Consider the following 27,132-nt stretch of genomic DNA (forward strand, 5'->3'; position numbering starts at 1 on the left):
AAGTGGAAGCAACCTAAGTGTCCCTCGACTGACGACTGGATCCAGAAAATGTGGTATATATATACAATGGAATACTACTCAGCCATAAAAGACAAAATCGTCCCATTTGCAACAACATGGATGGGCCTGAAGGGTATTATGTTAAGTGAAGCAAGCCAGAAAGAGAAAGACAAACACTGTATATGATCTCACTCATATGTGGAATATAAACCAACACATGGACAGAGAAAACTGTATTGTGGTTACCAGGGGCAATGGGGGTGGGGGGTGGGCACAAGAGGTGAAGGGAGACATATATATGGTGATGGAGAAACAAAAATGTACAACCCAAAATTTCACAATGTTGAAAACTATTAAAACATCTATTAGAAAAAAAAAATCAACATGACTTGGGAGTAGCTACAACAAAAGGTCCAAACACTAGTTTCCACTGAGGCCTCAATTGTTGAGCAGTTCTCAAAGAATGAATTAGACTGTGATGCTTATGCCCATGAGATGAAAGCTCAGGAGAGAATCCATCTTGTGGGCACGAAGAGAGGGCTTCATGGATTTAGGGGTCAGTCAGTACCATAATCGAGCCCAAGCTTGTATAAAGCTCTAAAACCTAGGATCTCTTTGCTGAAAATCCCATGAGGTGGATGACCAGTGTTGTGGGCTCAGGTAACTTCTGCCAAATATAGGGCTGGAGATCATGCCACCCAGCAAACATCAGCACCAAGGACTTATGTTCAAACAGTGGCACAGGTCAACTGGAGGCTCACAAAAGGCCCTCAGTGGCCCTCCAAACATGTTTCAAAACCTACTACAGCTCTTCTTTCTCTGCAGACTTGAAATCTCAGTGAAGGAGAATCCCTAGAAGAAAAAATTAAAGAATTCCCCTCAGAGGAGAAACCTATTACTTGAGAATGCATGGTCAAGTTATATGGACACGTGCAAATTGTGAACCAATTACCTGTGAATGTTTTTGGAGCTTCAACCTAATATGGTAATGCGGCCCTCTGAGAGAGGTGCTGGCAACCACCGGGGTAGAGAGGTCAGATGCAGGTACATGAAACCTTTAGAAAGATCAAGCTTACAACAGTCTTCAAACCCACATCAAGGATCTGTGTCCTCATACTTGTGTCCTTATCATACAAGGCCTTAACATTCCCAGTAGGAGAGGACAGTCTCCTAAATGTTCTCACAGCACTAATCCTTTTGTTTTTTGAGCTTCATCAAATGTCTGTTTGTAACTGAACATTAGCAATTTCTTCTCAACACAAGTCTAGGAAAGAAACTTGAGCGGTCAAGGCTGCCTCTGTATTTCATCACTGTGGATACAAACCCCAAAATGGCCATGGCTTAAGATAATACAGCCTTTAAGATGCTGCTCCATTTTCTAATTAAATTCTTTATGCTCACTGAAAATGGAAATATAAATAAATATACATACTTCTCTTTAAAGACTCTAAATGGGAAAGCACTTTCAAGAATTTTAAATGCAAAGATAGATGACTCATTGAGACAAAGTTATAGTTCAATATTACTCTTAATAGTTTCTGGGAAAAAATGGCCTCTTTTGGGAAAATGTAACCAAATACAGGAAACAAAAAGAGATCATAGATTATTACACACGACAATTAAAAATACAGAGACTTTATTTCCATCTTCTTACAGTCCCCAGTATCACATCTGGTAAGAATTCTCATGTCTATGAACACAAAAATATTTCAAGAAAGCATGTTACAAGATAGTGTACATAAGCAACAGTTTGGGAGAATTTTATCAACTCTAGTTTCATACCCACCCAAAAAAACGAATTTTAAAATTCAAAAATAACAGTTAGCTTTATTTAACATATATTACACCTTGACACTTAAAATACCATGCTCTAGTTAAATATATCATCGACAACACTGTATACAAATAAAATATTACACAAAATATATTTAAGAAAACATTTTGGTCTTTGATCTGAACAATAAATAAAAACACAGGCACTTCTACACTGGGACAGGGAAGCAGTCACTAGTCACAATAGTAATTTTGTATAAGCAACGTGAAAACATGGCAAGAATAAAATCATGGAATTTTTAAACTGATAAACCACATGAAAAAGTCTGCAAGTTCAATCTTTTCACTTACAAAAGTTACATTATGCTTTCCTGGTCCACACTGAAAAATCATAAAACAACATGGTTGCCAAGGTCAATTCAATCTTCAAAGTTAAATTTTCTCTTTATTAAAACCATAAGACCATTACAAGATAAAGTAGATAAATGTGACACAGTGATTCTCATTTTGCAAAATTAACTGATTAGATTAACACACACACACACACACACACACACACACACACACACACACGCTGTTGGGGCGGCAGGAAAATTTGACAGAAGTCAATTTTTCTAGACAATTTAAAAAATTCATCCAAATTTCATGAAAATACATATAATTCCATTTCACAAAAACCACCGAATCACGTATAACAAAGTCTTTGTAGCCAACAGGTTTATAAACACCTAAATTGCAGATAATTCACCCATTATAATGGAAAGTAGGAATATCATGAGAGCAAAACAAAAATAACTTAAAACGGTCAAATTCCAGAAACTTATGATTTCAGATGAGAAGGGGAGCAAATTAGAAAATAATGACCACTGAGCCAGTAGGAAGGATCAGAACCAATCGTCCTGCCATATCCTCCATAAAAAATTATGATCTGCTTTCCTTGTTCAGAAAGTACCACATTGCAGGGTTCAAAGGCCCTCAAATGGATACTACTTAAAAAGGCAATTTTTATGATTTCACATAGAAATTACCCCTAATGTGAGAGAACATGGAAACTATTCAAGATATGTCTTTCTAGGCAAAATTTCATTTGTGTATATTTTAGCAATTTAAATGAGCATTTTGCAACCGAGACCAAATATCAATCATCTCTTGAGGTTTTCTGCTATGCACTAACATCAACTCTATATAGGAACAAATGTTATTCTTGTTCTTCTCTTCTATATCAAATGTCTTGAAGCCTTTGTGTTTCTCCGGAACGAGGCCAAGTTTCTGAAGGCACATTCCAGTATAAACGTCATCAATGGGGTAGAGAAGGACCTGGTCAGTTACATTGTACAACCTCAGGGCCAGATGGCCGGAGTAGAGGAATCCACCTCCCCCCGCATAAGGCGGGTAGACACCAGTGTAAACAACTTCTGGGATGTAGTACTTCAGTTTCTTATCCCGATGAGGTCCAGCATTGTGGATCACATCACCTATAAACAAATCTTTGGCTTTGTTCTTGGACAAGCTATTCAAGTAATTCAGGATGTGATGTGTATTCACAAAAACATCATCATCACCCTTGAAGACAAACTCGGCATTTGGGCAGGAAGTGCTCACCCACCTGAGAAAGAGCACTTCTTTCAGAGACAAGTTGAAGAAAGTGTCCCTGTAGTTCCACATAAGAATGTCTTGGTGCTTCTCACTCTCAAATTTCAGCATGTCTGAAAGGTCGGGATGGTTGTCCTCTGGGGGGGTCTGGCCCAGTAAAAAGACTCGCACCACTGTTTGGTTTGCCACATTGGTTTCTCTGCCCCAAGATTCCCGAATTGCTTGCCTTCTAGCAAAATGTGAAGTGAGGGACTTAATTGCCAGCAATAAGAAGGGTTTCTTTGCACATTTATCCGGTTGATCTATAAGCAGTGAATAATTTCGACACCTCAAATACAGCAGAAAGTCTTTAAATCTGTCAGGCAAATTGTTGAAGCCTGAAACTACTGACGTGACCCTCAGGTCAGGTTCACAATAATTCAGATGGCTTATATTGGAAAACCCGTATACTTCCCCTGTCTGGTTGGTCAACATGTTCAAAATGGGATTGTACCGCCTATTCAGCTTTTCTTGTTCTCTGTTCCAATATGCTGCAGGAGGTTCAGATATCTTCCAGAACTTTTCTTTGGGTATTATTACTTCCCCCTTTCCATTTTTTTCTTGGTTACTGCTTTTGGAGACTTCCACAATCAAATAAATGAAGACATTTAACATCATGAGGATACCCAACAACTTTATTCTTCGACGTCCAACACTCATTTCTCATATCTGGAATAAAAGGGAGGAGCATTGTATTAATTAGGTAATTATTAATTTGCATTTGCTCACACGTCTTTATCTTTCCCAGAACAGTGGTTTAGAGCACAAATTCTAGACTTGCACTGCCTAGGTTCAAATCATGGCCTTACCATTCTAGCTCTGTGACTTTAGGCAAGTTGTAAAACCGACGTCTCACCTTCTCCATCTATAAAATGGGGATAATAATAACTCACTTCATAGGATGGTTGTGAGGGCTATGCGATTTTGTTTGTAAAGCTTTGACAACAGTGACTGGGCCCATAGCAAGCCGTACATAACTGACTGATAACACTGTGGCTGTTTTAGACACCCAAGGGCAGAGATATGCATTTACTAAATAATCTCACAGGTGTTCAACTTCCTTGCTTACAAGGACTTAACCATAGTGAGTGTTCAGAGAGATAAAATGAAAAGACTCATACTAGCTTTATCCTAATAGCCAAAAACTGAGAACACCCCAAATATCATCAACAGAAGAATAGATTACCAAATCCTGGTGTATTCATACAATGGAATAACCCACAGCATAAAAAGTAGAACTACTGCTACTGGCAACAACAGTATATTGTGAGTGAAAGACCTCAAATTCCATTTGTGTTAGGTTTTGACTGGAGACAGGCAGGAGGGAACTTTCTAGGATATAGAAATGTACTACGTATGTCAATCTAGATGAGGGTTTCATGGGTGTATACATTTGTCAAAATTCAATTTGTATAGTTAAGATCCCTGCCGTTTATAGCAGAAAGGAAAAAAGAAATGAAAATCACATTTCAGTGAAATATCAAAGGCCAAGAATAGATTTCAGGCTGTGGGCAACAGAAGAACAAAGAAAGAGTAATGAAACAGTTTGCTGAGGATTTAACTCCAGAGTGCTGACACTATTGAGATGGATGACCTACAGAAGAACAACCATTTAGATAAGCTTGACATTAAAAGACAATCCAAAAAAGTGGAGTGGCAATACACTGTAAACAGTTTTCTTATCAGGTTAATTCTGACCTGAGAATTTATCCTTAGAAAAGAATCCCAAAGTATTGTGTCCCAGGTGCTATGCTTTATCTTATTTGATACAGTGAGCCTATGAGGTAGGTACTGCATTTTTATTCCCTTTCATACCTGAAGGGGAGATTTAAAGATGTAACCGTGTTAAGGGCAGAGCTGGAATCTCAGCCAAGGCAATGGGGTTCCAAGGCCACCATTCAAATGGTAGCCGCTCTTCTCCTATCTCTAGAACAAAGCTGTGTGATTTTTTTAATCAAGGGTGACGTTTACTTTTTTTTTAATATAAGAGGATTTTTAAGTTCTCTGGGTTCTAACAAATTGTCCCAAAGTAGAAGTATCTGTCATGCTTAGAATGCTGTGAAATTATTACGTGTTGTATAGCCCAGATTAGATCACTAGGAATTCACAAGCTATTTTGTGTCAAAATCTGTCTAGTAGATCCTAACCTAGTTGCTCATATTTACCACTGCTAAATAGCTTCAGTTATGGACATCTAAGTAAAAGCTGTTTTCAAAAGACCAGCCCCTACCCCACACTCCCACTCCCCCAAAGCCTTTCCAAGTCTAGAGAACATGGCAGATGATAAAGTTATGTGAGTGCCTCAGCTCACCCAAGTAAGCAGCCTCCCACTGCCACCGCATTTCTCCCCTCACTTCTCAACCACTACCCACCTCCACCCCTCAAGAATCCCACCACAGAGCTACCAAGAAACGGCCTTCTTAAACTTCCTCCAAAGAAGGTAGTAAAAAACCACAAGACATTTCTTACTCCTTAATTACAGTTTTAAAGGGCCCCAAGTCACACACAACCTGAATAATTCGAAACGTCCACACCTGAGTCTAGGATGCACACCCTCGTTAGGTCAGCTCCTTTCAAATAAGCTTTAGGGCAAACCTATGAGCAAACTGAAGGTCTGAGTCCAGCACATCTTCGGCAACCTAATCCTCTTTGCTATGGCCTTGCAAGCACCAGAGAGCTCAAATGGACACTTACAAGTATTTGCATGGGATACAGTTAAGGAATCATCTTTTTAGAAAATAAATCATAGTTTGAAGCTTTTCTTTTTTTTGGCTTCCAGATTTGAAATAAAACACTTTTCAAAAACAAACAATTCTCTCTAAACTGGGATAACGTTCTTAAAGCTAAAGTAGCACTTGACCCAGGATCTCTGATCTCTAGGTCTTGGGCCCTTCACGTGAACAGGCTGAAAGAAGGGCAACCAGGAAAAGCGTGAGGGTAAACGGAGAAACACTACAATGAGGAAAAAGATTTGGAAGGGTGCTCAGGAAAAAAACAGCACACACTGGGAACAGCTAACGATTTGGCAGAAATTTTCAACTCAGGAAAGGAATATGGATATCAGGAGACTATCCCTGAAATTTCTAGAATAAAAGAGGACGGCTTAAGGAAGAGAAAAGGGAAGCACAGTACTTTATATAGCAGGTTGTGAACCTCTAAGTTAATTTTCCTAGGAAAAGATTCAGGGTGAATAATACGTGAGATGATTCCAGATAAATGAGCCGGTTATGCATCCAGTTTATGGGGCAGGGCTATGGATATCTGGAATCCAGCCAGAACCATCTGAAGTGACGGCCTGAAGTTTCACAAAAGCACTAATCCTCCTTTTGGGGATACTCTGAGGAATTATACTAGGCTTGCCGACCCGGGCCAAGATTTCCAACTTCATCCACTGTGATTCAGGCTTCTATTTCCATGATCAAGACCTCTCATCACCTTGCCCAAGACAGGGCTTTGTGGCTTTCAAAGGAACATTATCCTCATCTTAAGTTTGCTCACAGATTCCAGTCTGCAGAGCATTTTCCTGCCCATTTCTCATTTGCACTCCCTAAGGGAAGCTGAGAGGATAGCACTTTACCAGCGAGAAATGGAGGCTTGGAGGGAGTTAATTAAGCTGCCTAAATGTGACATAAGAGTTATGTGACAAGGCTGAGGTGACACAGCCTTCTGGCTCCCAATCCAGGGCTCTTTGGATCTCCCTTTTCTTCAAGGCATGGCCACATTCTTGTAACTTGTCCAGGTCAACAGCAAAGTCTCAAGTGCTGGCTCAAGACTGAAAAGACCCAATGCACGGGGTCATGATGGCACATATGATCGTTCCCAAGACTCTCCAGAGAAAGGAAAACAGGAGCACCTAGAACCTCCCAGCCCCCCTTCCTTGTCCAAACTCCCCAACACACAGGTTGGGTTAACTCTTACCACTACTTGCTGAAGGGCATTTCTTCCAAACCAACCTGAGAAGGAAGGGTGGGAAAACCAAGATTCTCAATTATACATCTCCACCAAGTTTAAATGTCATCTTTCATTTGTGACCTGGGCACAGTCCCTCACATGAGAACTCTGCTTCTGGCCGACTCTTACAACAAACCCAAGTTTATGGAAAGGAGAATAAAACAGTGACCCCCTATAAAAATATCTGTGGGAAAAAGCTCTCTGAATATCTGACTAAATATTCCTATTGCAGACATAAAACCAGTTCCATGTCCTTTCTTGAGCAGGAAGTTATATTGCTTAAAAAGAATTTGAGTAAGAAAACTTATCCCAAAGCTGAGGTAGAAGTTATATAACCCTCACTGTGAAACACAGAATTCTCACTCTAACAGAAATAGGAGGAAATCTCATAGGCAAAAAAAGGAACCACCTTAGCCTTTTACCTTGTGCTTAGGAGTAACGTCTCCCTAACAGGGACTGAACGGTTTTGAAATTTCCCAAATGCTTCAATTGATTTTGTTTGTTTAACGAAAAACAACTTCCTTCTTTATTTTGCAAGATTTAGAGACACAAAAGGCAGAGACATGAAAAATATATTTGTTAGCTGAAAACGGATTACAAAACAGTACAGATGATATGCTTAAACTATGTGAAAATCCAGATAAAATATCCAAGACAAAACTGGCTTAATAAGGGGGCTAGGATTATAGGCTATTTTAATATTCTTTAATGCTGCGACACCATGTCTCCCCTTGAACTGAACAGCCTCTACCGCACACATCTGCCTGGGATGGGGGTAGGGAGCAAATCACACAAAATTCCTGATGCTGGGTTCTCGTTTCTGCAGCCCACGTCCTAGCCTGTGTCATTGCCTCCCAGTCCCACACTCCATCACTGTACTGGACCCCGCAGCGCTCAGCAGAGGCTCCCTCCCAACACTCATCCCTAGATCGCCTGCACGCCTTTCCTTGGGCCCGTGCTGTTTGCCTGGAGCCATCTATTAGAAAAGACTCCTAAAAATAATAGTAAAATATGAACACATCTGCTTTATTTTAATAAATACTTAGGTACCTCTCAGGCACCAGCAATCCCAGGGGGCAGATACTCAGAGAGGTGATTTAACTCGCCCAAGGTCACACAGGTGGTAAATGGCAGAGCCAGGATTCAAACCCACGCAGTTCAGCTCCAGAGTTTGAGTTTTACACCGTGATGCAAGTGAATGCTGCCACTCGGGTTATCACTAAAGGAACTAAAGGGACGGTAGCCTTATTTTCAATGGTTAATCTTCTTAAAAATTTATTAAACATTTTAAAGCTTTATATTTACACATTTTAACCCATAAAACTACCATGAATCAAAGTCACATCTGGAAGGCAGGGTGGTATCATAAGTAACACATTTATTGAATAATTACTCTACAGGCCAAGCTCTGGGTAAAACACCTCACACACCTCATTTTGCTTCCTAATACACAATCCAAACAATCCCAATGTTTCATTCATGGACACTAGACTGGGAACCACTGAAGTGGATGATCATAAAAGGTTCCCCCCAGTTCTGAAAGCCCTATAAACACTGATGCAAAGTTCCGGCCAGAAGACATTTTAATATGGCCATCAACAGCCATGAGGACTCATTCTCACAAAACGGAGTCAGGGATTGACAACGCCCACCTGAGGGGCTTGGGCAAGTGAGGTAGGTGGCCCCCAATAGCTAGTCAGGGACAGAGCCAGCAACCACACCGAGGCCTGACCCAAAACCTGTGCCTGAGACTGCCCTACCCTCTCCCCCCAGTACCAAGGTTAAGGATAAAAGAAAGGCAGGACCTTTTTGTAATCATGAAATAAAGGGACCAGCCACCCCATCCAGTCAGGCTGAGGCAGAGGCTGGAAATCCAAGCTCCTGATTCGAACACAGGAGTCTGAGCTAGTGGCCCCCGTGTCCAGGGGTCCTGCTTTCTGCACAAACTGGACACAAATCCTCCGAAAGAGAAAGAGCCCAAGCCACCGCCACAGCACTGGGGTGGGGGAAAACATGTTTACTCTTCAGAGAACTTGTACATCATTCTGCCTGTCCCCCTGCTGTCCCCCACCCTCCACGAGCCTGGCAAGAGTGGCTTTCCTAAATCCTTTCCTCCCAGGCTGCTCCCATCTGTTGCCCAGCCCTTGCCAGCCCTTTCTATCCAGGTTCTGCTCAGATAAACAGAGACAGGGATGGTTTATAGCTAAGTGGTTCTGGGAGAGATAACAGTTCCCAGTACTCAGGTAGACGGCCGGGTGATAAGTGTGTGAGTCAAGCAGCTCAGTGGGACCAGAAGAGCTGGCCACACCTAGAGCTTGTTCCTTAACAGGAGCTACAAGCCTGGCCTGCGTTCTTGCCCAGAACTGCCCCACAACCTCATCTAGAGGCTGGCACAATGCGCGAAAATGTGTCTGACTCTGCTTTCTGGTCTATAAGTCACGAACAACTACCAACTAAATTCAAGGAATGTGGTTCATAGCCATTAGGAGTACCTTTCATGTTCCAAATTAAAAGGGAAAAGTACAGGGGCTGGCCCAGTGGCGCAAGCGGTTAAGTGCGCGCACTCCGCTGTGGCGGCCTGGGGTTCGCCGGGTCGGAACCCCGGGCGCGCACCGACGCGCTGCTTGTCAGGCCATGCTGTGGCGGCGTCCCATATAAAGTGGAGGAAGATGGGCATGGATGTTAGCCCAGGGCCAGTCTTCCTCAGCAAAAAGAGGAGGATTGGCAGATGTTAGCTCAGGGCTGATCTTCCTCACAAAAAATAAATAAATAAATAGAAAAGTACAAATAATGAATCTATTCACCTACACATCCCCACAGGTGACATTATACATCAAAGTGTTTGGCAGGACATATTCTAGTCCCCATTGATTATAATTCCCCCAAAGCCCCCAGTGTGGCTGACTTCCTCAAATGATATTTATCATTTAAAATAAAATCAATCACTAAGTTCATTCTTCAAATAAACACGAAAAGAACTTTCACAAAAGGAGGAAGGAAAGAAGAAAATTTAACAAACGGTGACAGGGAATTTACCCACCCACAGGCCATCTTGCCCCTGCCTGTACTAAAACTGACAAGATTTTTAGATCTTCAGTGTAAAGATGATGTAATTCTGAAAGAAGGCTGGTAGATGTTTGAGGTGGAGATGTCCCAGATCCATTTTCACTTTGGAAAGTCAGCCTGGCATGTGGAGTCAGATAACCCAGAGTTAAATCCTGGTTATGCTACCTACTACTTGTGTGACCTTAGGCAAGTTATGTGACCTCTCTGAGCCTTGGTTTCCTCATTTGTAAAATGAGGACGATATAACCTACCACACCAGTTTGTTGTCTACCACGCAATAGGCATTCAACAGTTCTCCTTCAGAAGTTCTGATTCCTCCAACAGACACTAACCGACAGCATATTTCTCAAGTTTTGACGTTCATTGCTTCTTTTATAAATTTACTCTTATTAGAAACCCATCTGGGCCGGCCCGGTGGCTTAGCGGTTAAGTGCACGCGCTCCGCTGCTGGCGGCCTGGGTTCAGATCCCGGGCGCACACCGACGCACCGCTTCTCCGGCCATGCTGAGGCCACGTCCCACGTACAGCAACTAGAAGGATGTGCAGCTATGACATACAACTATCTGCTGGGGCTTTGGGGGAAAAAATAAATAAATAAAATCTTAAAAAAAAAAAAAGAGAAACCCATCTATCCCCTGCCTTAAGCTTCACCTCCAAAAGGAGGATCACAAGTCAATCCAGCTAACTCCAGTTATTAGCTTCTAAATGCCTTGTGGAGTCCCTCTTCCCGGGCCCCCATCTGCAATGGATCAACTTCCCAGGCAGCTGGGTGCACACTCCGTAACACTTTTACCTCTAACTATAGCAAACATGTTTATGTTCCACAAATCCCAGATTCTCTCTGCCACCTGCAAAGGGCCTTCCTTCTGCTATGCCTTCCTGGAGAGTTTCTACTCCTTCCAAATTAGCTCAAGTGTCACCTCCTGGCTGAAGCACCCACCTCCCGGGAGTTAGAATATCCACTCCTGGTCAAGTTGGCCTGCACCTGGGCATCTTCCACGATCAAGGTCTTCACAGTCTGCCACGTTACCCCAGCACGTGGCACCTGAGAGTCATCTAGCATTTGCTGAATGAACAGATATTTTGGTCATCCAGTCAAGTTCACTGAACACAATGAGATGTTCAGTAGAAACTGGATTAATATACACACCCTTTCTGCAAAGAGATGACACTGGAAAATCACTTATATGTGTGCTGGTAAAAGACACATGTATTTATATAAATCTGTCTCATTTTTTTAAGCACTAAAGTATAATAGAAAAAATTTAAAGGATTTTCTAGAGCTAGGTGAGATAAGAGTTTCAGAATTAGTGAGTCCATATTAGACCTGGGAGGGTAGGGGCAAGATCTGAAGAGAGAAACTGAGGTGGGAAGCACAGCCCAGCCCCTCACTTCCACAAACAGCCCCAGATCCACCAAAGGCAGCATCCATGTGGGCGAGCTTTGACTGAGCACGCCCGGTGTGTGGGATTCAGCAATGCTTCCAGGTGAGAGCTCCATCCCTCCTCCTGTTAGCCAACGCCTCCTCTATCCTATCCCCAAATAGGGGAGCCTCCATACCTCCTTCGGTGAGAGGAGGGCCTCCAGAAACTGTAACTCCCACTAAGGCCATAACAGTAGAGGGACAGAGTAAACGCGCTTAAAGGAAGGCAGGCACCTAGCATAAACTTAAAACTTGGGGGCATCTCTTACATAGTGGGGGAAATCATTTTAGAAAAGAAATGCCTCAATGCAATGCAGGTAGTCACTTCCTGGGGAGCTCAACATATTTTTGGAAGCCCTTGTTAAGAGCCTGTACATGGCTGTGGCTTGGTAAATGCTTCCACTCCAAGCTCCAGGACCTATGTACAAACAAGTATAGTCTGGCAGGCGCTCAATGAGCCCTCAGAGAAATCCCTAGAAGATTCATCCTTTTCTGTTTAGTTGACTGGGTTACAACGGATGTATTTCAGTCTGGGTCCAACCAGGAGGCAGAAACCACAGAGTAATTTAAGCAGGGGAAGTTTAATATAAAGAATATGATAACTGAGGAACTATAAAGATGGAATAGAACTTTACAGGGTGCCCTGTGGCAGATGAAAAGTATCTGAAAAAGGACAAATGTGGAAGAGGGGTGCAGAGCTTGTTGAAGAAGATATGGACAGCAGAAAAGTTCCAGGGTGCCCAAGCCAGAGATGGTCCAGTCACCAGGAAAGCAGGAACAACCCTCTGGGGTGCAGGCAAGCAAGGCTGGAGGGTAGACAGGCTTGCAGGCAGAGGGACTCAGGCAACACTGCAGGCACAAAGGCTGAAACACAGTGTCCCCATCAGGAGGCCTACAGGAAACAAACCTTGCGGATGCCGGTGAACCAAGACTGCTAGGTGGACGTGCAAAGGGAATGAGGGTGCAGAGGGAGGCACACACACTCACAGGGAGCCAGGGTGCTGCAAGGGGGGGGGGGCGGGGAGGAGAGGAGAGGAGAAGAAAAGAAAACGCCCCGTGTGTGGGATTCAGCCATGCTTCCAGGTGAGTAAATGACACAGGAATATGAAATAAGAGAAAAATGAAGAACTCCAAATTGGATGTCCATGTTGATTACAAATATAGATGGCTTTTGTGTTCGCTGAGGTTTAATTTCTGTAAAGCAGATTCAGTTCACAGCGGGAGGAGAGTGTGATCTGTCTGAGAAGTTTGTCTTCTATCATCCGATCTCTAATGCACCTGACAGAATGCAGGTATCTGGTCTGGCTTACCAACCCCTAACTCATGAATTGTTTCTGATTTTCCCTATAATCGAAACAAAACTGATGAACAGCCTCATATGTATGTCTGTTTTCATTGTCTTATGATTTCCTTTGGAAAAAAATACAGAGAACACACATTTTTAAAGTCATTTAGAATATAATCAAATTATTCCTCTCCCCTTCCATCCTCCCACAGTGAGATCGATCCTCTCACTGTAACCCAAGAGCAAAGAGCTATCCACACAGACGGTGGACACTGTCCTTCTTTCTAATCTTCACAAAAAAAAGACATCTCCCTGTTTTAATTAACACCATCTTTTCATATGCGTCCTCCCTGGTTTTCCTACTCCTTGTGCCCTTTGCCCATTTTTCTGTCAGGATGTTCTCATCCCTTTTAATCTTCACAACAAGCTCAAAAATGTGAAGCAATCCATCTGAGGTCACAGAGCTAATCCGGTGGAGCCAGCACTTGGACCCTGGACCCGACCCCAAGTCTAACCTCTTACACTCTCTGCGTGCAACGCTGTCGCTCAAAGAGGATTTCAAGAATCCCCAAATAAAGGTGCATTTGTGGATACCCAGAAGATATAAACAATTCCAAGGAAAGCCAGGGGGTTGAGTTTTTTTTAATCAGTATGAGAAAGGAATAATGTAGACAAAATCGCCAGCTGGGTACTCTTCACTGGTTTCAGGTGCTCAGAGGTCCTGGTCTGGCAAGGCAGGCACCTTCCCTACCAAGGGGGACGTCCCTGCAGATGTGTGCTAGGTATTCATTCATACCTAGCATGGATGAGAATGAGAGATTGGCAGGGGCTTAAACCGGCCAAAACACACACCCATCTAGGCAAACCCTTTTGTCAGAGCTGTTTACAAAGAGAAAATGCTGCCCTTTCATTCCCCTCCCCTCTGGCACCACAGCCCGAGGTGAAGGGAACCCCCACACAGTCCTCTAATCTGCTACAGGTCAGTGCGGAGCTGGCATAGAGCCCAGCTCTCCTGGCTCTGAGAGGAAAGGACACCAGCTGTGTCAGAAAAGGTGACTGAAGAACAAGTGTTGGCCACAAACTGTACCGTCTCACCCTTTTACTTGTTTTCTCCATAACATGCACAAGCATTGTACACACAGATCATACCCCAATTTCATTACCAAAAAAGAAGCTACAAGAATTTCTTTTCCAGGGCCTTATAGCTCATCTACTCCTCATTTACAGGAAGAGGACACCGAGGCACAGAGTCTTCCCTAAGGTCACCCGTAGGGAAGAGAACCAGGACACAGGCAGGAGAACCAGGACAGTGAGAATTATCATTAGTGACAAAGTCTTACTCTCATAGTCTACAGCTTCCATTCTGGGCCATCAATGTAAATAACAAGAAGGTCAACTGCCCCAGTACCACCTCCTGTGGCCCTTCTCTGATCCCTCCCACGGGCTGTGTTTTTACTACCTCCCCTTGCTGTTACAACACCTATCTGACTTATCACACATATCTAACACCCTCACAGGAAGGTGTGAGCCTCAGGGGGGCTGGGCCATATTCACTTCTGTATCTCTAGCATCTGTCACCCAATTTACTGACACTCAGTCAATGAACGTGAGGACAAGAAGGACATAAAAGGGCAGGGGCAGTAAAGAAACAAGGGCTAAGTCAAGGAGAATTTTTGATCTTTTTGATCAAGAGTCTTCAACACTGCTCTACACAAATCACTGCTGAATAATTTCACACACAAGCCCTACATTTCCAGCCCCCCATCCCTGCTTCAGAGTACCCTCCTGGCCTCTGGCTATCTATTTGCCAGTCCCGGCCACTCCTCTTCATAAGCCTTTTCCAATTTTGGTGCTTTCTCCTCAACGTCTCACCCCTCATACACCAGGACAGCATTACCTGGTGTCATCTAAATGCAGAACCTCACCTAAAAACATCTCTCAGGAAACAGTCTCACATGATTAAATAAATCAGTAAACAAACATAGGCCCAAAGGATGGGGGAAGGAGAGGAAGAAGGCAATTAAAAACTAGTAAAAACACAGAAACATAAATTACAGTACTGGACTAAATAAAAGCAGAATCCCATTATATAAACTAAGTTATTAAACTGAGCTTGCATTAATGCTTCTGGAAATAAGGTGTTCAAAGATGGGAAGGGAGGAGGTAATTTGGTGTCTGCTATGTGAGCTACTTGCGTCTACAGACACATGTGTCTATACACAGAAAAGCTGGTGAAATCAATTAAGAAAGAATATTTTCATATAGGTATTGGAAAAGAGATTACTGTCATTTTACATAGTAAAATCCGTGAAAAATTCAATTAAAGACTAATTAACAAAATTAAAAGTTGACTCTCCTCAAAGTTTTAAGATCGACTCTCAAAATTACATCATTCTCCACCTCTTAATTCCATGGGTTGTGATAACTGATCACAAACAGAAGTAGGCATTTTAGATTTTAAAACAATCACTTTAATGTTAAGCACTAGGCAGCCAATTCAATCTGCCCTTTTCCCTGGCATAATCATCTATGTCTCTTCCAACAGGTACCCTACAGACAAGCTCTCTCAAAACAACCACTGCCCTGCCCAATTCTATTAAATTATCTTTGGCAATTCTTGTCCCCATGAAATGTAGAGTTTGAGAGCATCTCCATCAGTTTCCTGCAAAATAGAAGTTTCCATTTGCCTCCTGTCCAAAATAAAAATATAACCTCACAAAATCAGGAAAATATTGTTTGAATATGCTGCAAGTTAGGACTGCATTTGGCATATTAAAAATAGCCTTCCTGGGCCAGCCCCGTGGCTTAGCGGTTAAGTGCACGCGCTCCGCTGCTGGCAGCCCGGGTTCGGATCCCGGGTGTGCACCGACGCACGGCCTCTCCGGCCATCCTGAGGCCTCGTCCCACATACAGCAACTAGAAGGATGTGCAACTATGACATACAACTATCTACTGGGACTTTGGGGGAAAAAAAAAAGGAGGAGGATTGGCAATAGGTGTTAGCTCAGAGCCGGTCTTCCTCAGCAAAAAGAGGAGGATTAGCATGATGTTAGCTCAGGGCTGATCTTCCTCACAAAAATAAATAAATAAATAAATCTTAAAAAAAAAAAAAAAAAAAAAAGCCTTCCTTAGGGCCAGCCCAGTGGCGTAGTGGTTAACTTCACAAGCTCCTCTTCAGTGGCCCAGGGTTCACAAGTTCGGATCACCAGCTCAGACCTATGCACCACTCATCAAGCCATGCTGTGGCGGCATCCCATATACAAAATAGGGGAAGATGGGCACAGATGTTAGCTCGGGGCTAATCTTCCTCAGCCAAAAAAAAAAAGAAGATTGGCATTGGATGTTAGCTCAGGGCCTATCTGCCTCACCAAAAAACAAACAAAAAAAACCCCACAACCTTCCTTTGTAACTTTAACAAATATTTTAATTAATACAAATGAAATCCACTGTGTTTAAATAATTTAATAAATTGTCTTGGAAAGTCTCAATTTCTTAGCTGTTAGGATGAAGGTTTTGAGTGACACGTTTTCTTAAAGAGTACTTGCCCTTGGTCACGTGAAGGGGACACCAAGGAGCCTAAGGTTCCAGCCATGGTAGGGCTCCAGGAATCCTGACTTACCCTTTTGGAGTCTTTTAGAGGAACAGCCTTGAGATAACTGCCTGACTCACCCTTCTAAAAATACGCATGAAAATCACAGAAAGTTGTGCAGAGATTTAAACAATGTTGTATTAAAATAAAAGGAATCAACAGGTCTGACACCTTAGGGGAAGGGGAAAAAAACAAGAATGAAGAAATGGGGTGGACATACCAAGGACACTCCTTATAACAAGACAAATTAAGAACTGCACACCAGCCCCACCCATTCGCCAAGGGCTTGTCCTTGTGCTGGGAAGCATGCCAAGGGCCCAGCTGGATACACAGACCTGCGAAGTGGTTACTGAGGTATCCTCATTTTACAGATAAAGTGAACTGCTTCCAGAAACTTGTCCCTGGTTCCCAAGAGGAGAGTGGAGGGGGCAGGAACTGAGAACCCAGATGGGCCGTTTCCAGCCTGCAAGTCCATCCTAGCTGCTGCCAAACTTGAAGACAGGCATGGAGCTTCACAGTTGGCACGGCCAGGGTGGAGGGGAGGCAGGCATCTCCATTCTCATTAAGCGTTCTCAAAAAGACCTGACCCTAGCTCCAGGTATGCCACCCTCACCAAATCCCCTCCTAGAGGACTCTGGGCACTAGCACCCCTTAAGAGCAACTACTGTCCTCGCCACCCATGCCTTTGCTCATGCTGGCTTCTCCCAGCCTGAAATGTACATTCTCTTGCTTCTCAATCCTACCCCTATCCTTGAAGACCCAGGTTCAAATCCCACTGCCTCATCTTCCACGAGGACATCCTCGATTCCCTCAGTGCATTGTATTTAATCCCCCTTCCTGGCACTTGGGATTCCCCCAAAACTGGAGCCTCTCAAAAGGAGTACCAAGAGCTAGTTACCTGGAACCCACCCCCGTCCCCAGCAATGCTTCCCAGCCCATGGTTCAGGTGAGCCGAGATCCCACTCTCCTCAACCCCGAGGGAAGCAGACAGAGGTGCCCCACCCTACAGGTGCTGTGACCGCTGAGCGCCAGGCACTGTTCCTCACTCATACTAAGTATCCAATTAAACTGGGCTCCCCCTGGGATGCCACCTCCTCTCCAGAGTCAGGGACCAGTCTCCTCCCAGAAGACAGCCTTTCCAGTGACAAGTGACCCTGGGGTGGCAACTTCAGAACAGGGTACCAAATAAGGAAAATGGCTCCCTCTCTTCCCCAGCTCCCATCTCCCAGATTTCTTTCCTGCCTCTTCTCCCTTTCCCAAATGTTGTCCAATTTCAATATAGGTGCTTGAGAATTGTTGTTTCCAAGTTTGTTTTTTTTTTGTAATATCAAAATAAACCCTATGGATTTAACATACAGATCCTCAAAACAGTGACATTTTGGTCTTTTATCCTAATGTTCCACTAAGGGGGGAGCTGTTCAATCAAGACTATGTCTACATATTTAAAGACATGAAATAGTAACATCACTTTCTCTAGCCACCTGCCAAGAAAAATTTATGTTGCCAAAATAAAAGAGAACATGTTGTTTGCTCAATATATGGGCACACTACTGAGCAGCTTAGAAATTGGGCCTCTTTTACCAGGCAGTTTAAATCATCTAATTTTAAGTATGTCTGTGAATGTCACCTTCATATGTCGTAGGCTCTCACCTACTTGGAAACATCAGGGACTATAGTAATCCCCGTGTCTCCCTCTACCCACTCCTCCTCCTCCTAGGGGTCCAATCCCTCCCACAGCTTCTATTATCTCCACACTGATGACTCCCACACCCGGAGGTCCCGTGTGGGACCCACTCTGGGTGGTGCCCACACAGCTTCCCAGTCATGCATGGGGTAGGGACGAAAAAAGAGAGGCCATCATGCTGACACCAGTGATGGACACCTGAGGCTTCCTTATATCACTCTGTATCTGCATTTGTTTGAAAATTTCCATTATGAGTTTTTTTTTTAAGAGGATCCATTAGAACCTTGAGAAAAAAAATTCAAGAGAGAGAAACACTCAGTTAAAAATAGGAGTATTCATGAGAGATATTTTAAGTTCATTTAAAGAAAATAATTCCTTATGTGATGAAGAGAAAAGAAAAGTACTGCATCTTATTTACACAAAGAATAAAAGCTACAATAAGTTCCTTATAAACAAGCGTCAAATTCAGCCATAAAATAATAAATGTAAAATATATTTCATTAGTTCCAAATGTTAAATATTTAGAAAGAACGGTATTTGTAACAAACCCACTTTGACTCTTTTAATGCTAGACAAATATATTTGCTTCTAAAACCATCACCAGGCTTCCCACTGAAAAATCTAAAGCCAGACTTGAAAGTTTTTTGGGTTTTTTTTTCCAAATACAATTGTGTTACTCCCTGATTAGGACTCAAAAAAGAATCACTTCACAGAAGCATTTGGATGTTAAGTGCTTTTCAAAGAAAATAAATAACAAAATTCTGAAGCACAAATTATAAGCCTTAGCAAGTTTGTCCATAGAAATAACCTTACAGGAGTGTTAACACTTTCACATTCACAATTGCATTGAATTCAAACAATCAACATGTGAGGTTGGCTGTGCAGGTTTTTTCCTGTTTTTTGAAGGGTTGGGGGAGGGAACAGAAGCTAAGGTGGTTGCCATAGTTACAAAGATATTTGATTTCAGCTCTGAGACCAAAATCTACTTCAAGTTCTCCACATGGACCAGTCTCCTCTTTTCAGTAAGTCACTCCCCAGCCCCCACAAGACCACAGTCCCGTGACAGCCCTTGCTGCTCCCCTGGGGTCCTGTATCAAGGGCCATCTCCACTTTCTCCTCCACCTCAAAGCTCTCCCTCCTCTCCAGTGGCTGCAGGCACAGGTAACTCTTTTCCTTCTCCACCAACTTCTTGAAAAGGTTCCATTGCTTGTCATAACCTTTTGTCATGCCTTGACCTTCCCAATCCCCTTCATTCTCTAGAATTTTCAGTCCTCAGCCTCTCTGACTTCCCAGGGCACCTAACACTGCAGGCCATGACTTTTCTTTCATCTCAAGCTCAAGACCACCCCCTAACCCTGATTCTCTTCCTGGTTCTCTCGCATCTTGGCAGCCTTTGCTCCTGGCGCCAGCCCCTCAACAGGTGCTCTCCACAGTTCTGGGCTCAAGCCTATTGCTGGGTCTTCCCTCACCCCACACTCCTATCCCCTGGACCCTCTTAGACACCACTACAGTCTCCAATGTCCTGAATGTTAAAAAACACCCCAGTGTACCTTATCTGTAGCTCACCTCCTTCACACCTCCCTGAGTTGGTTTCCAAATCCCACTCCACCCACCACGAGAGTCTTTTTATCTTTCACTCCCTTTCAAATAAATCATACACATACACACTTTAATCCTGTACCATCCCTGGGCTAGCGTGGGCCCTCAGTTTTCCCCCAGCAAGAGTGATGAAGTGACCTAATTCAACAGGTATCAAACACCTACTTTAAACTGAGCAGCATTTAAAACAAACGAAGAATAAAGTTATATGGTCCATTATCATAAGTTGATAAGCACTTAGACAAAATATAAAGCACAGTACAAGCGAAAAGGATAAGGATGGTCAGAGAAAGCCTCCTCAGAGAGAAGGTAGGGGTAGGAGGGCAGGACAATTCCAGGGAGAGGGAACAGCCAGTGCAAAGCCCGGAGGCAGGATAGCTCAGAGGCCAGTGTGGCTGCCGTGATTTGAGCCAAGGACCTGGTAGGCGACATAAGAACTTTGGCTTCACTCTGAGGGAGACTAGGAGCTACTGGAGGATTCTGAGTAGAAAAGCGTGTACAATATTTTCAGTTTTTAAAGATTCCTCTGGCTTCCTTCTGAGAATACCTAGACTGTTGTGGGGCAAATGGGAAGCAGGGAGCCCTATTAGGAGACCGTAAAACAACCCAGGCCCATGATCACACCTGCCTCGCATCCACCTCTCTGGCTCAAGCTCATCTTCCTAAACACAATCCTGACCATGACATGTCACCACATCATCTCCACAAGAACTTCCCCCTGCTCCCCAAGACCTCCATAACTATCAAGTGCCACTTCTCTGCATGGTCAGAGGCTGCACTGTGTCCTATCACCCCTTCCTGAACACCCTGACCCCCAAACCCCCGGGGTCACCTGCTGTTTCATTGACACACCGCCACAAGCCTGCAGTCCTCTAACTGCCTCTGCCCTCCTTCCTCTACCACTGAAAAGTTATTTATTCATCCACCAAGGCTAAGCCCAAACGCCACTTCCTCAGGAAGGCTTTCCTGACTGCCCCCAATACTGCTTCTACTAGAGCACTCTTTCATCAGCTCCTGGGGAGTTTCCACCAGACTGCTAACTCCTTGAGGGCAAGAACTGTGCCTGACCCATCTAGGAATACACGAAGGGCCAAGCATAGTGCTAGGCATACACTAAGTGCTTAATCAACGCACGCTGGCTAAGCGAACAAACTGCCCATTTCATTACACAGCACCTTGAGGTCTTAACAGGGGTGGGGGTAGGGAGCTTCCAAGCACAGGTTTTCCCTCTCTGCTTCTGTAATCTGGAGGCCAGGGGTCCCTCTGATGGAGCCTCTGGGGACTCCTGACAACAGTATGGCCACAAGTAGGAACCAGAGTGGGGATGGATTTGAACCCAGATCTTCAAAGTCTCCCCCTCTCAGCCAGGTATCTCTAGGCATGCCCACACAATCTGTTCAAAATTTGCCTAACGTGTTGGCAATATGTTTTGCCTAAGCTCATTCTAGAAGTGTACAGATGCAGAGAAAAGCACCTAGAAGGAGCCAAACCAAGTTAACATTAGTTACAATGTTAAGAGATGGTGGAATAAAATTTATTTTCCTTTATCTATCTTGATTTTTTCCCCTAAATAAACATCATAAGAAAAAGGTCTTTTAGAAAGAATGTCAAAGTACCACCCAAGTTACATTTAAAGAACGGCTCCAAAAATAAAAAGTATCCAAAAAATCCACCAAAACATTTGAGAGAGGAGACCACTGAATATATAATACCACTTATAAAGGAAGATTATAAAAGTTGAAAACATTTTAAATGGCTTGTCTGAAGCATGCAATTAACAACTGGCCCTGTGCTTTTACTCCTGAAATAATTACTTCACAAATCAAAGCAGTAAATGTTGTCCTGGGCACTTACTGATGCCTCTGATCTCAACTAAACTCTTTCATGGGCTTCATAATTGGGTGTAAACCAGCTGTCGTCACTGCACCGTAGCTCACATCACACAGGTGACCAATCAGCTCTAAATGGGACATTTCAATGACTGTCACTTCACGACTTACAGAGGAGAAATGTCAATTTAAAATAACAGGAGATCAACTATTAACAAATAATACATCGTATTTAAGCTAAATGCTACATCAACAAAGTGTTGAATCAACAAAGATCTGGCTTCTAACTTTCAATAAAAGACGTACATAACTTTTATAATGAAATCTTGTGTTAAAACACGGAAGAGGGCGTGGGCCAGTGGCGCAAGTGGTTAAGTGCATGGGCTCCGCTGCTGGCGGCCTGGGTTCGGATCCTGGGCCCCTTGTCAAGCCATGCTGTGGTGGTGTCCCATATAAAGTGGAGGAAGATGGGCATGGATGTTAGCCCAGGGCCAATCTTCCTCAGCAAAAAGAGGAGGATTGGCATTGGATGTTAGCTCAGGGCTGATCTTCCTCACCAAATAAATAAATAAATAATAAAAAATAAAAGATTTAAAAACACAGAAGATATAGTTGCTTTAGTTGTCTACCCTTTTAAAGAAATAAAAGGGGGATAAAGAAACTGCGTGTCAGGCACAGTGCTAGGATTTTAGATGTATCATCACATTAATTTTCTTAGCAAACCTGAGATAGGGCTTTATCTCCCCCATTTCACAAATGAGGAAACTGAGGCTCAGATAGGTTAAGTAACTTAGTCACCCAGTAACCACAGTCACACAGTAAGTGGCAAAAGTGGAAATCAAATCCAGGTCTGTTTCACAAAAGGCTCCACACTGTATGATTCTATAATTCCACTTATATGAAGTTTAAGAACAGGCAAAACCAATCTAGGATGATATAAGTCACATCTAAGATGATCAAGTCAGAAAAATGGTTCCCTCTAGAGGGTAGATACACATTCATGAGCAGCACTTCATACACTTTACTGCATGCTATACCTAGAGTTAAAAAAAACTGATCAACTCCAAGTTCATGCTCTTAACCGCTAAACCACCACACAGCCACTCTGACAGAACCTGGCCACACTCTAGAAATGATTCCCTTGTATAATCAGTTTTTAAAAACATTCTGGTAGGCAACATACATTCTAATCACATCAAAGTGAAGACATCGGAACAATAAACCTGCGTTTAAAAGTCAAGAAGGAAAAGTAGAAGCTTTCGATTTCCTGGCTACAGGGAATTTCCCCTCTGTTGCCACGTCAGAATAAAAAAAAATGTTAAACCCTGCTCTAAGGGAATATTTATAGATGCACAGAAAATAATTCATTAACAAAGTTTGTAGAGCCATCCATGGAAATACCCAAAGCTGAAATCACACAAAATATTTCAAGACATATGCTATAACTTTACCAACAATGCTAACTCTCAAAAGAAGTTTGAATTTTGTTACAAATATTAAGGAAAGGCAAGAAGACAAAGCTGAGGCGCAAAGAGCTTAAAACTCTCAGTAGGGGCAACACACAGTGAGTGCAAAATCTCAACCCAGAGTTGTAACAAATAGAAAACTTGTACAATTAACTTTTTCCAGCAGTAAAGTAATTGTGCCACATATGCTCTAATAACTAATTCTCCATTCAAGTATCAAGTTCTTCCCACCAAAGCTTTGTTCAGACTTGCAAAGTTTCATCACCAGCGGGCAATGATGAAATCATTACATCAATCCTCTCAAACCCTTATCCCACATGTACCCATACCTTATTCAAACGGTAATTGCCTCTCCAGAGGGAGGAATTTATTCATCCTACAATTTGGAGATATATTTGGCAACAACCTAGTAACAGTTATTTCATGGGGGGAGGGGGAGGGGCACAGCTGGATCCACACCTGTTGGGTGTACGTGCTATCATCTTTACTGCGTGCTTTCCATTATGTAGCCAGGAAGCCCAACTTTCAAATTGTTAGAGCCCAGTTTAATTCGATTTAACGTTCTGTACACACCAAAAACGCCAGGCAATTGATTCAAATGATTTTTAGGCCCTGGGCATTTGCATATAAGACCAAAAGGCCTTTATGAGAATTTTTCAGTATTGGTAATTTATGCACCACCATTGGGCGTGCTGCAATGGTTTACATAACCAAATATTATCCCAGTTGCAAGAATCACAATGTTTATAAAAGTAACCATTTATATTTATTAAATTAAAAGTCCTTACAAACTGCCCAATAAGACCATCAAAAAAACTAAGTCGAGTCAAATATTGTGGCTATTAAGCAAGTTAAGACAGAATTAAAAGAACTGACCTAGTATGTTAAGAACAGAGTGTGCTTCATAGCCCTGGGTCAGCATCCCTAAATTACGGTTTTCAAAAAACAAACAGCATTACTAGAAAACATTAACACTTAAAAGTCCAAAGTTTCTTTGAGAAACGAAGGATTCTCTTTTCTCTTAGCCCTGCATCAGCTGAAAAAGCCCCCAACATTTCTCTCCAGAACATCTTAGCTTTATACCAAGAACGCATCATGTAAAGCAAAATGATTAATTTTTTGGATTCTCATTCATTTCCTAATGTAACTTTTTTTTTAAAAAGCCACATATTTGAACAAACAGTATAGTGAAAAATCAAACGTGAATTATCAGTTCCACTTTCCTACATTTAGCAAAACTTTAGTATCTTAGATTTAGAAAAATCTAAATTGTGGTTTTTTTAAAACAAGGAAATCTTCAAAACTACAAGCCACCTATATACTCAGCTCTCCATCAGACACTCAGGAAAAAAATCAATTCATAATTTTTACAAGCATATGTTTATTTTCCTCAAAAGATTACCTCATTTCTTGGATTTTAAAAACTTTATCTGCATCTGCCAAATATGGCTGATTTCAGCCTCAACCAGACTAATCTAAACATTACCCACACAGTTACTGTTTTGGTGAGGGGAAGCAATGCCTAGAGGAAGTTCTACACTGATTACACAATGACCACCACTTATTAAGCACTTCTTAACTCCCATGATGCAGAGCCAGGAGTTTGGCAAAAGTTATCCTCTTTGTCCTAAAAAACAATCCTCTAGAGCAGACACTACCATCCTCAAAACCAGATACGGAAAACGAGGCTGAGATAATAAACAACTTCTCTAAGGTCAGTGAACAGAATCAAGACCAGTGGCAGAATCAAGACCAGTGAGCACTGAGGGTGGGAACTCGTAACCTAGGGAGAATTAGGCCTTTCATCAAACACATGCCATTTGCACAAAAACTAAACGAGGAGCAGTGAGCTCTTGCTGTAGGGAGACTCGCCAGGGAAAAAGCAGTATTCCAAACTGAAAAATTAATTCCAATCAGAAGATCTAAAGATAAAGACATTTGTAAAGGCTGGGGAGGAGGGAAAGGTTTACTCAAGTAGAATTCTATAGGGCTCCTGCTCTTCCCTAGTCTTAAAATCTAATCTCGGTTAAGAGCACAGGGACCCTGTATAACTCTCTCCCAAATTCCACCAGACTTAATAACCTCTATTCAAAAGAAACAGAATGGAAACTAGGGCAGTGGGAAGAAATGACCGCCCAGCCCTGTCCTCCCTCCAGGTCAGTTGCCAGGTCAGCATGGGGACGACCTCGAGCCCATGAGACGGCTGGGCTCCGGGCTCGACAGCCCTTGGACTGGGCTTGGCTCGGTTTCCCGGCCTCCTGCTCCCAGTACCGGCCCTGCCCGCCACCTCTCTAAACATCCCATCACCTCTCGAGGCGAAATTACACTAGAAGAATTTGTTGTAACAAGCAGAAGCCCATATTCACCAACTGGCTTCGCAATCTGAAATCTACAGCAAGGCTCCAAAAAGGGAGGGGCCGGAGAATACGGTATAATTGTCCAGCTATCGTTTTACGAAGTTGGGGAGGCCATGGGGGCGGGGGGAGGTAGGGTAGCAAAGACAAACCAGCTCTACGTTTTAAGCAGGAGAGGGAGCCTCCTCGCCAACCCAGGTTTAAAATGTATTTATTATTTTCAGAGACGACCTTTCATGCTGTGACACTTGCGGGGAGTCTCTCCGCCGCTCCTCCTCACTAGCTGGGAAGACAGTGGGTTCTAGGACTCCCCAGCCCTGAGTGTAAAATACCGTGGCCTGGAAATTAAGGTGATTCGGTTTTATTGCCTCCCGAAGGGTCTGACTGCAGTCCCGGGGTGGCCGCCTGTGCCCGCAGTCCCCGCGGGGTTCCCCCCGAGCGCCCCCACGCCCACCCTTCTCGAGAGGCGTTTCGCAGAGGCCGGCGCGACGCGCTCCGGCAGCATCCACCCTTCCCCCTCCCCAGGTCTCCGGCAAGTCGCCAGGTTAATCATTCAACGCGGGCAGCGTGGAATATTTTTTTAGAGGTCAAAGCGAAAGGTTCTCCCTAAGTTTCGGAGAAACCAGCCTTTGGGGACCCGAAGGTGGCAGTGGTAGGCGGCTGAGGGTGGGGAGGGGTTGCTGGCAGCTCTCTGGCTCACAAAACACCTGATCTCCCCATGCGGCACCGGAGACGGCGCAGTGCGAGGGTGGGGTGCGAGCGAGAGCGCGAAATCACGCACGGCCCCCCTCCCCAAAACGCTGGCGCAATCCAGACGAGGACGCCCGGCTCCAGACGCCCCTTCCCAACGCCTGCATCAACCCGGCGCGGGCTCCCCCGGAAGTTGGGGTGTAACGGGGAAGGAGGATGTCCCCCGGCGCCGGGAGGGGGGGTGTGGAATGGTGCAAGAGGTTCAAAAGACACGCTGCCGCGGGTTTCGTTATCTTCTTCCTCTAGGGCAAGGAAGGTGGCGAGGACGAGGGTCGGGGGGGCGCCAAAATGCGGCAGAAGCCACCTCGAGAGGGTTTCCTCCGCTGGGGCGCCGACACGAAGCCAGAACCCGAGAGGAACCGGGTTGTGGGCGGCGATAGGGGAGCGGGGGGGGGAGCGGGGGGGGGGGAGCAGAGAGGTGGGGGAGAACAAAGCGGACCGGGGGAGGTGGGGGAGGGGAACGTGGGGAGGGGAACGTGGGGAGGGAAGCGGCGGGGGTGCACACCCACCCGACCCTACCTTGTCCGGGAGCAGCTCCTGCTCAGCGGGGCGGGGGCGGGAGATCGCGGCCGCATCCACGTCCCGGCCGCTCGGCGCGGCTCAGCCCGGCGACCGCCGTTGCTCAAGCTCCATGCGTTGCACCCGAAACGGGCGGCCCGGCGGTGCCGGAGGCGGGGATGGCTCGGGTTCGGCTAGTCTCCGGCACTTGTTGCCGCCACCGCCGCTGCGCC

At 44.0% G+C, this 27,132-nt stretch overlaps 1 protein-coding gene across 1 annotated transcript; it reads right to left on the bottom strand.

The window, feature by feature from the left end:
* Positions 1-1,619: 1,619 nt before the first annotated feature.
* On the bottom strand, positions 1,620-27,132 carry B3GNT2 (UDP-GlcNAc:betaGal beta-1,3-N-acetylglucosaminyltransferase 2). Its single transcript, XM_058551130.1, has 2 exons — positions 26,921-27,132; positions 1,620-4,074 (listed from the first exon to the last, which is right to left on the bottom strand). Exon 2 carries the CDS (start codon positions 4,063-4,065, stop codon positions 2,872-2,874), a length of 1,194 nt encoding a protein of 397 aa, XP_058407113.1. The 5' UTR covers positions 4,066-4,074; positions 26,921-27,132; the 3' UTR covers positions 1,620-2,871.

Source organism: Diceros bicornis, chromosome 12 (assembly GCF_020826845.1).
Source record: "Diceros bicornis minor isolate mBicDic1 chromosome 12, mDicBic1.mat.cur, whole genome shotgun sequence".
Lineage (NCBI taxonomy): Eukaryota > Metazoa > Chordata > Mammalia > Perissodactyla > Rhinocerotidae > Diceros > Diceros bicornis.

Excerpts from the sequence above, each read along its gene's own strand:
- B3GNT2 (XM_058551130.1), bottom strand. The coding sequence starts at position 4,065 with ATGAGTGTTGGACGTCGAAGAATAAAGTTGTTGGGTATCCTCATGATG.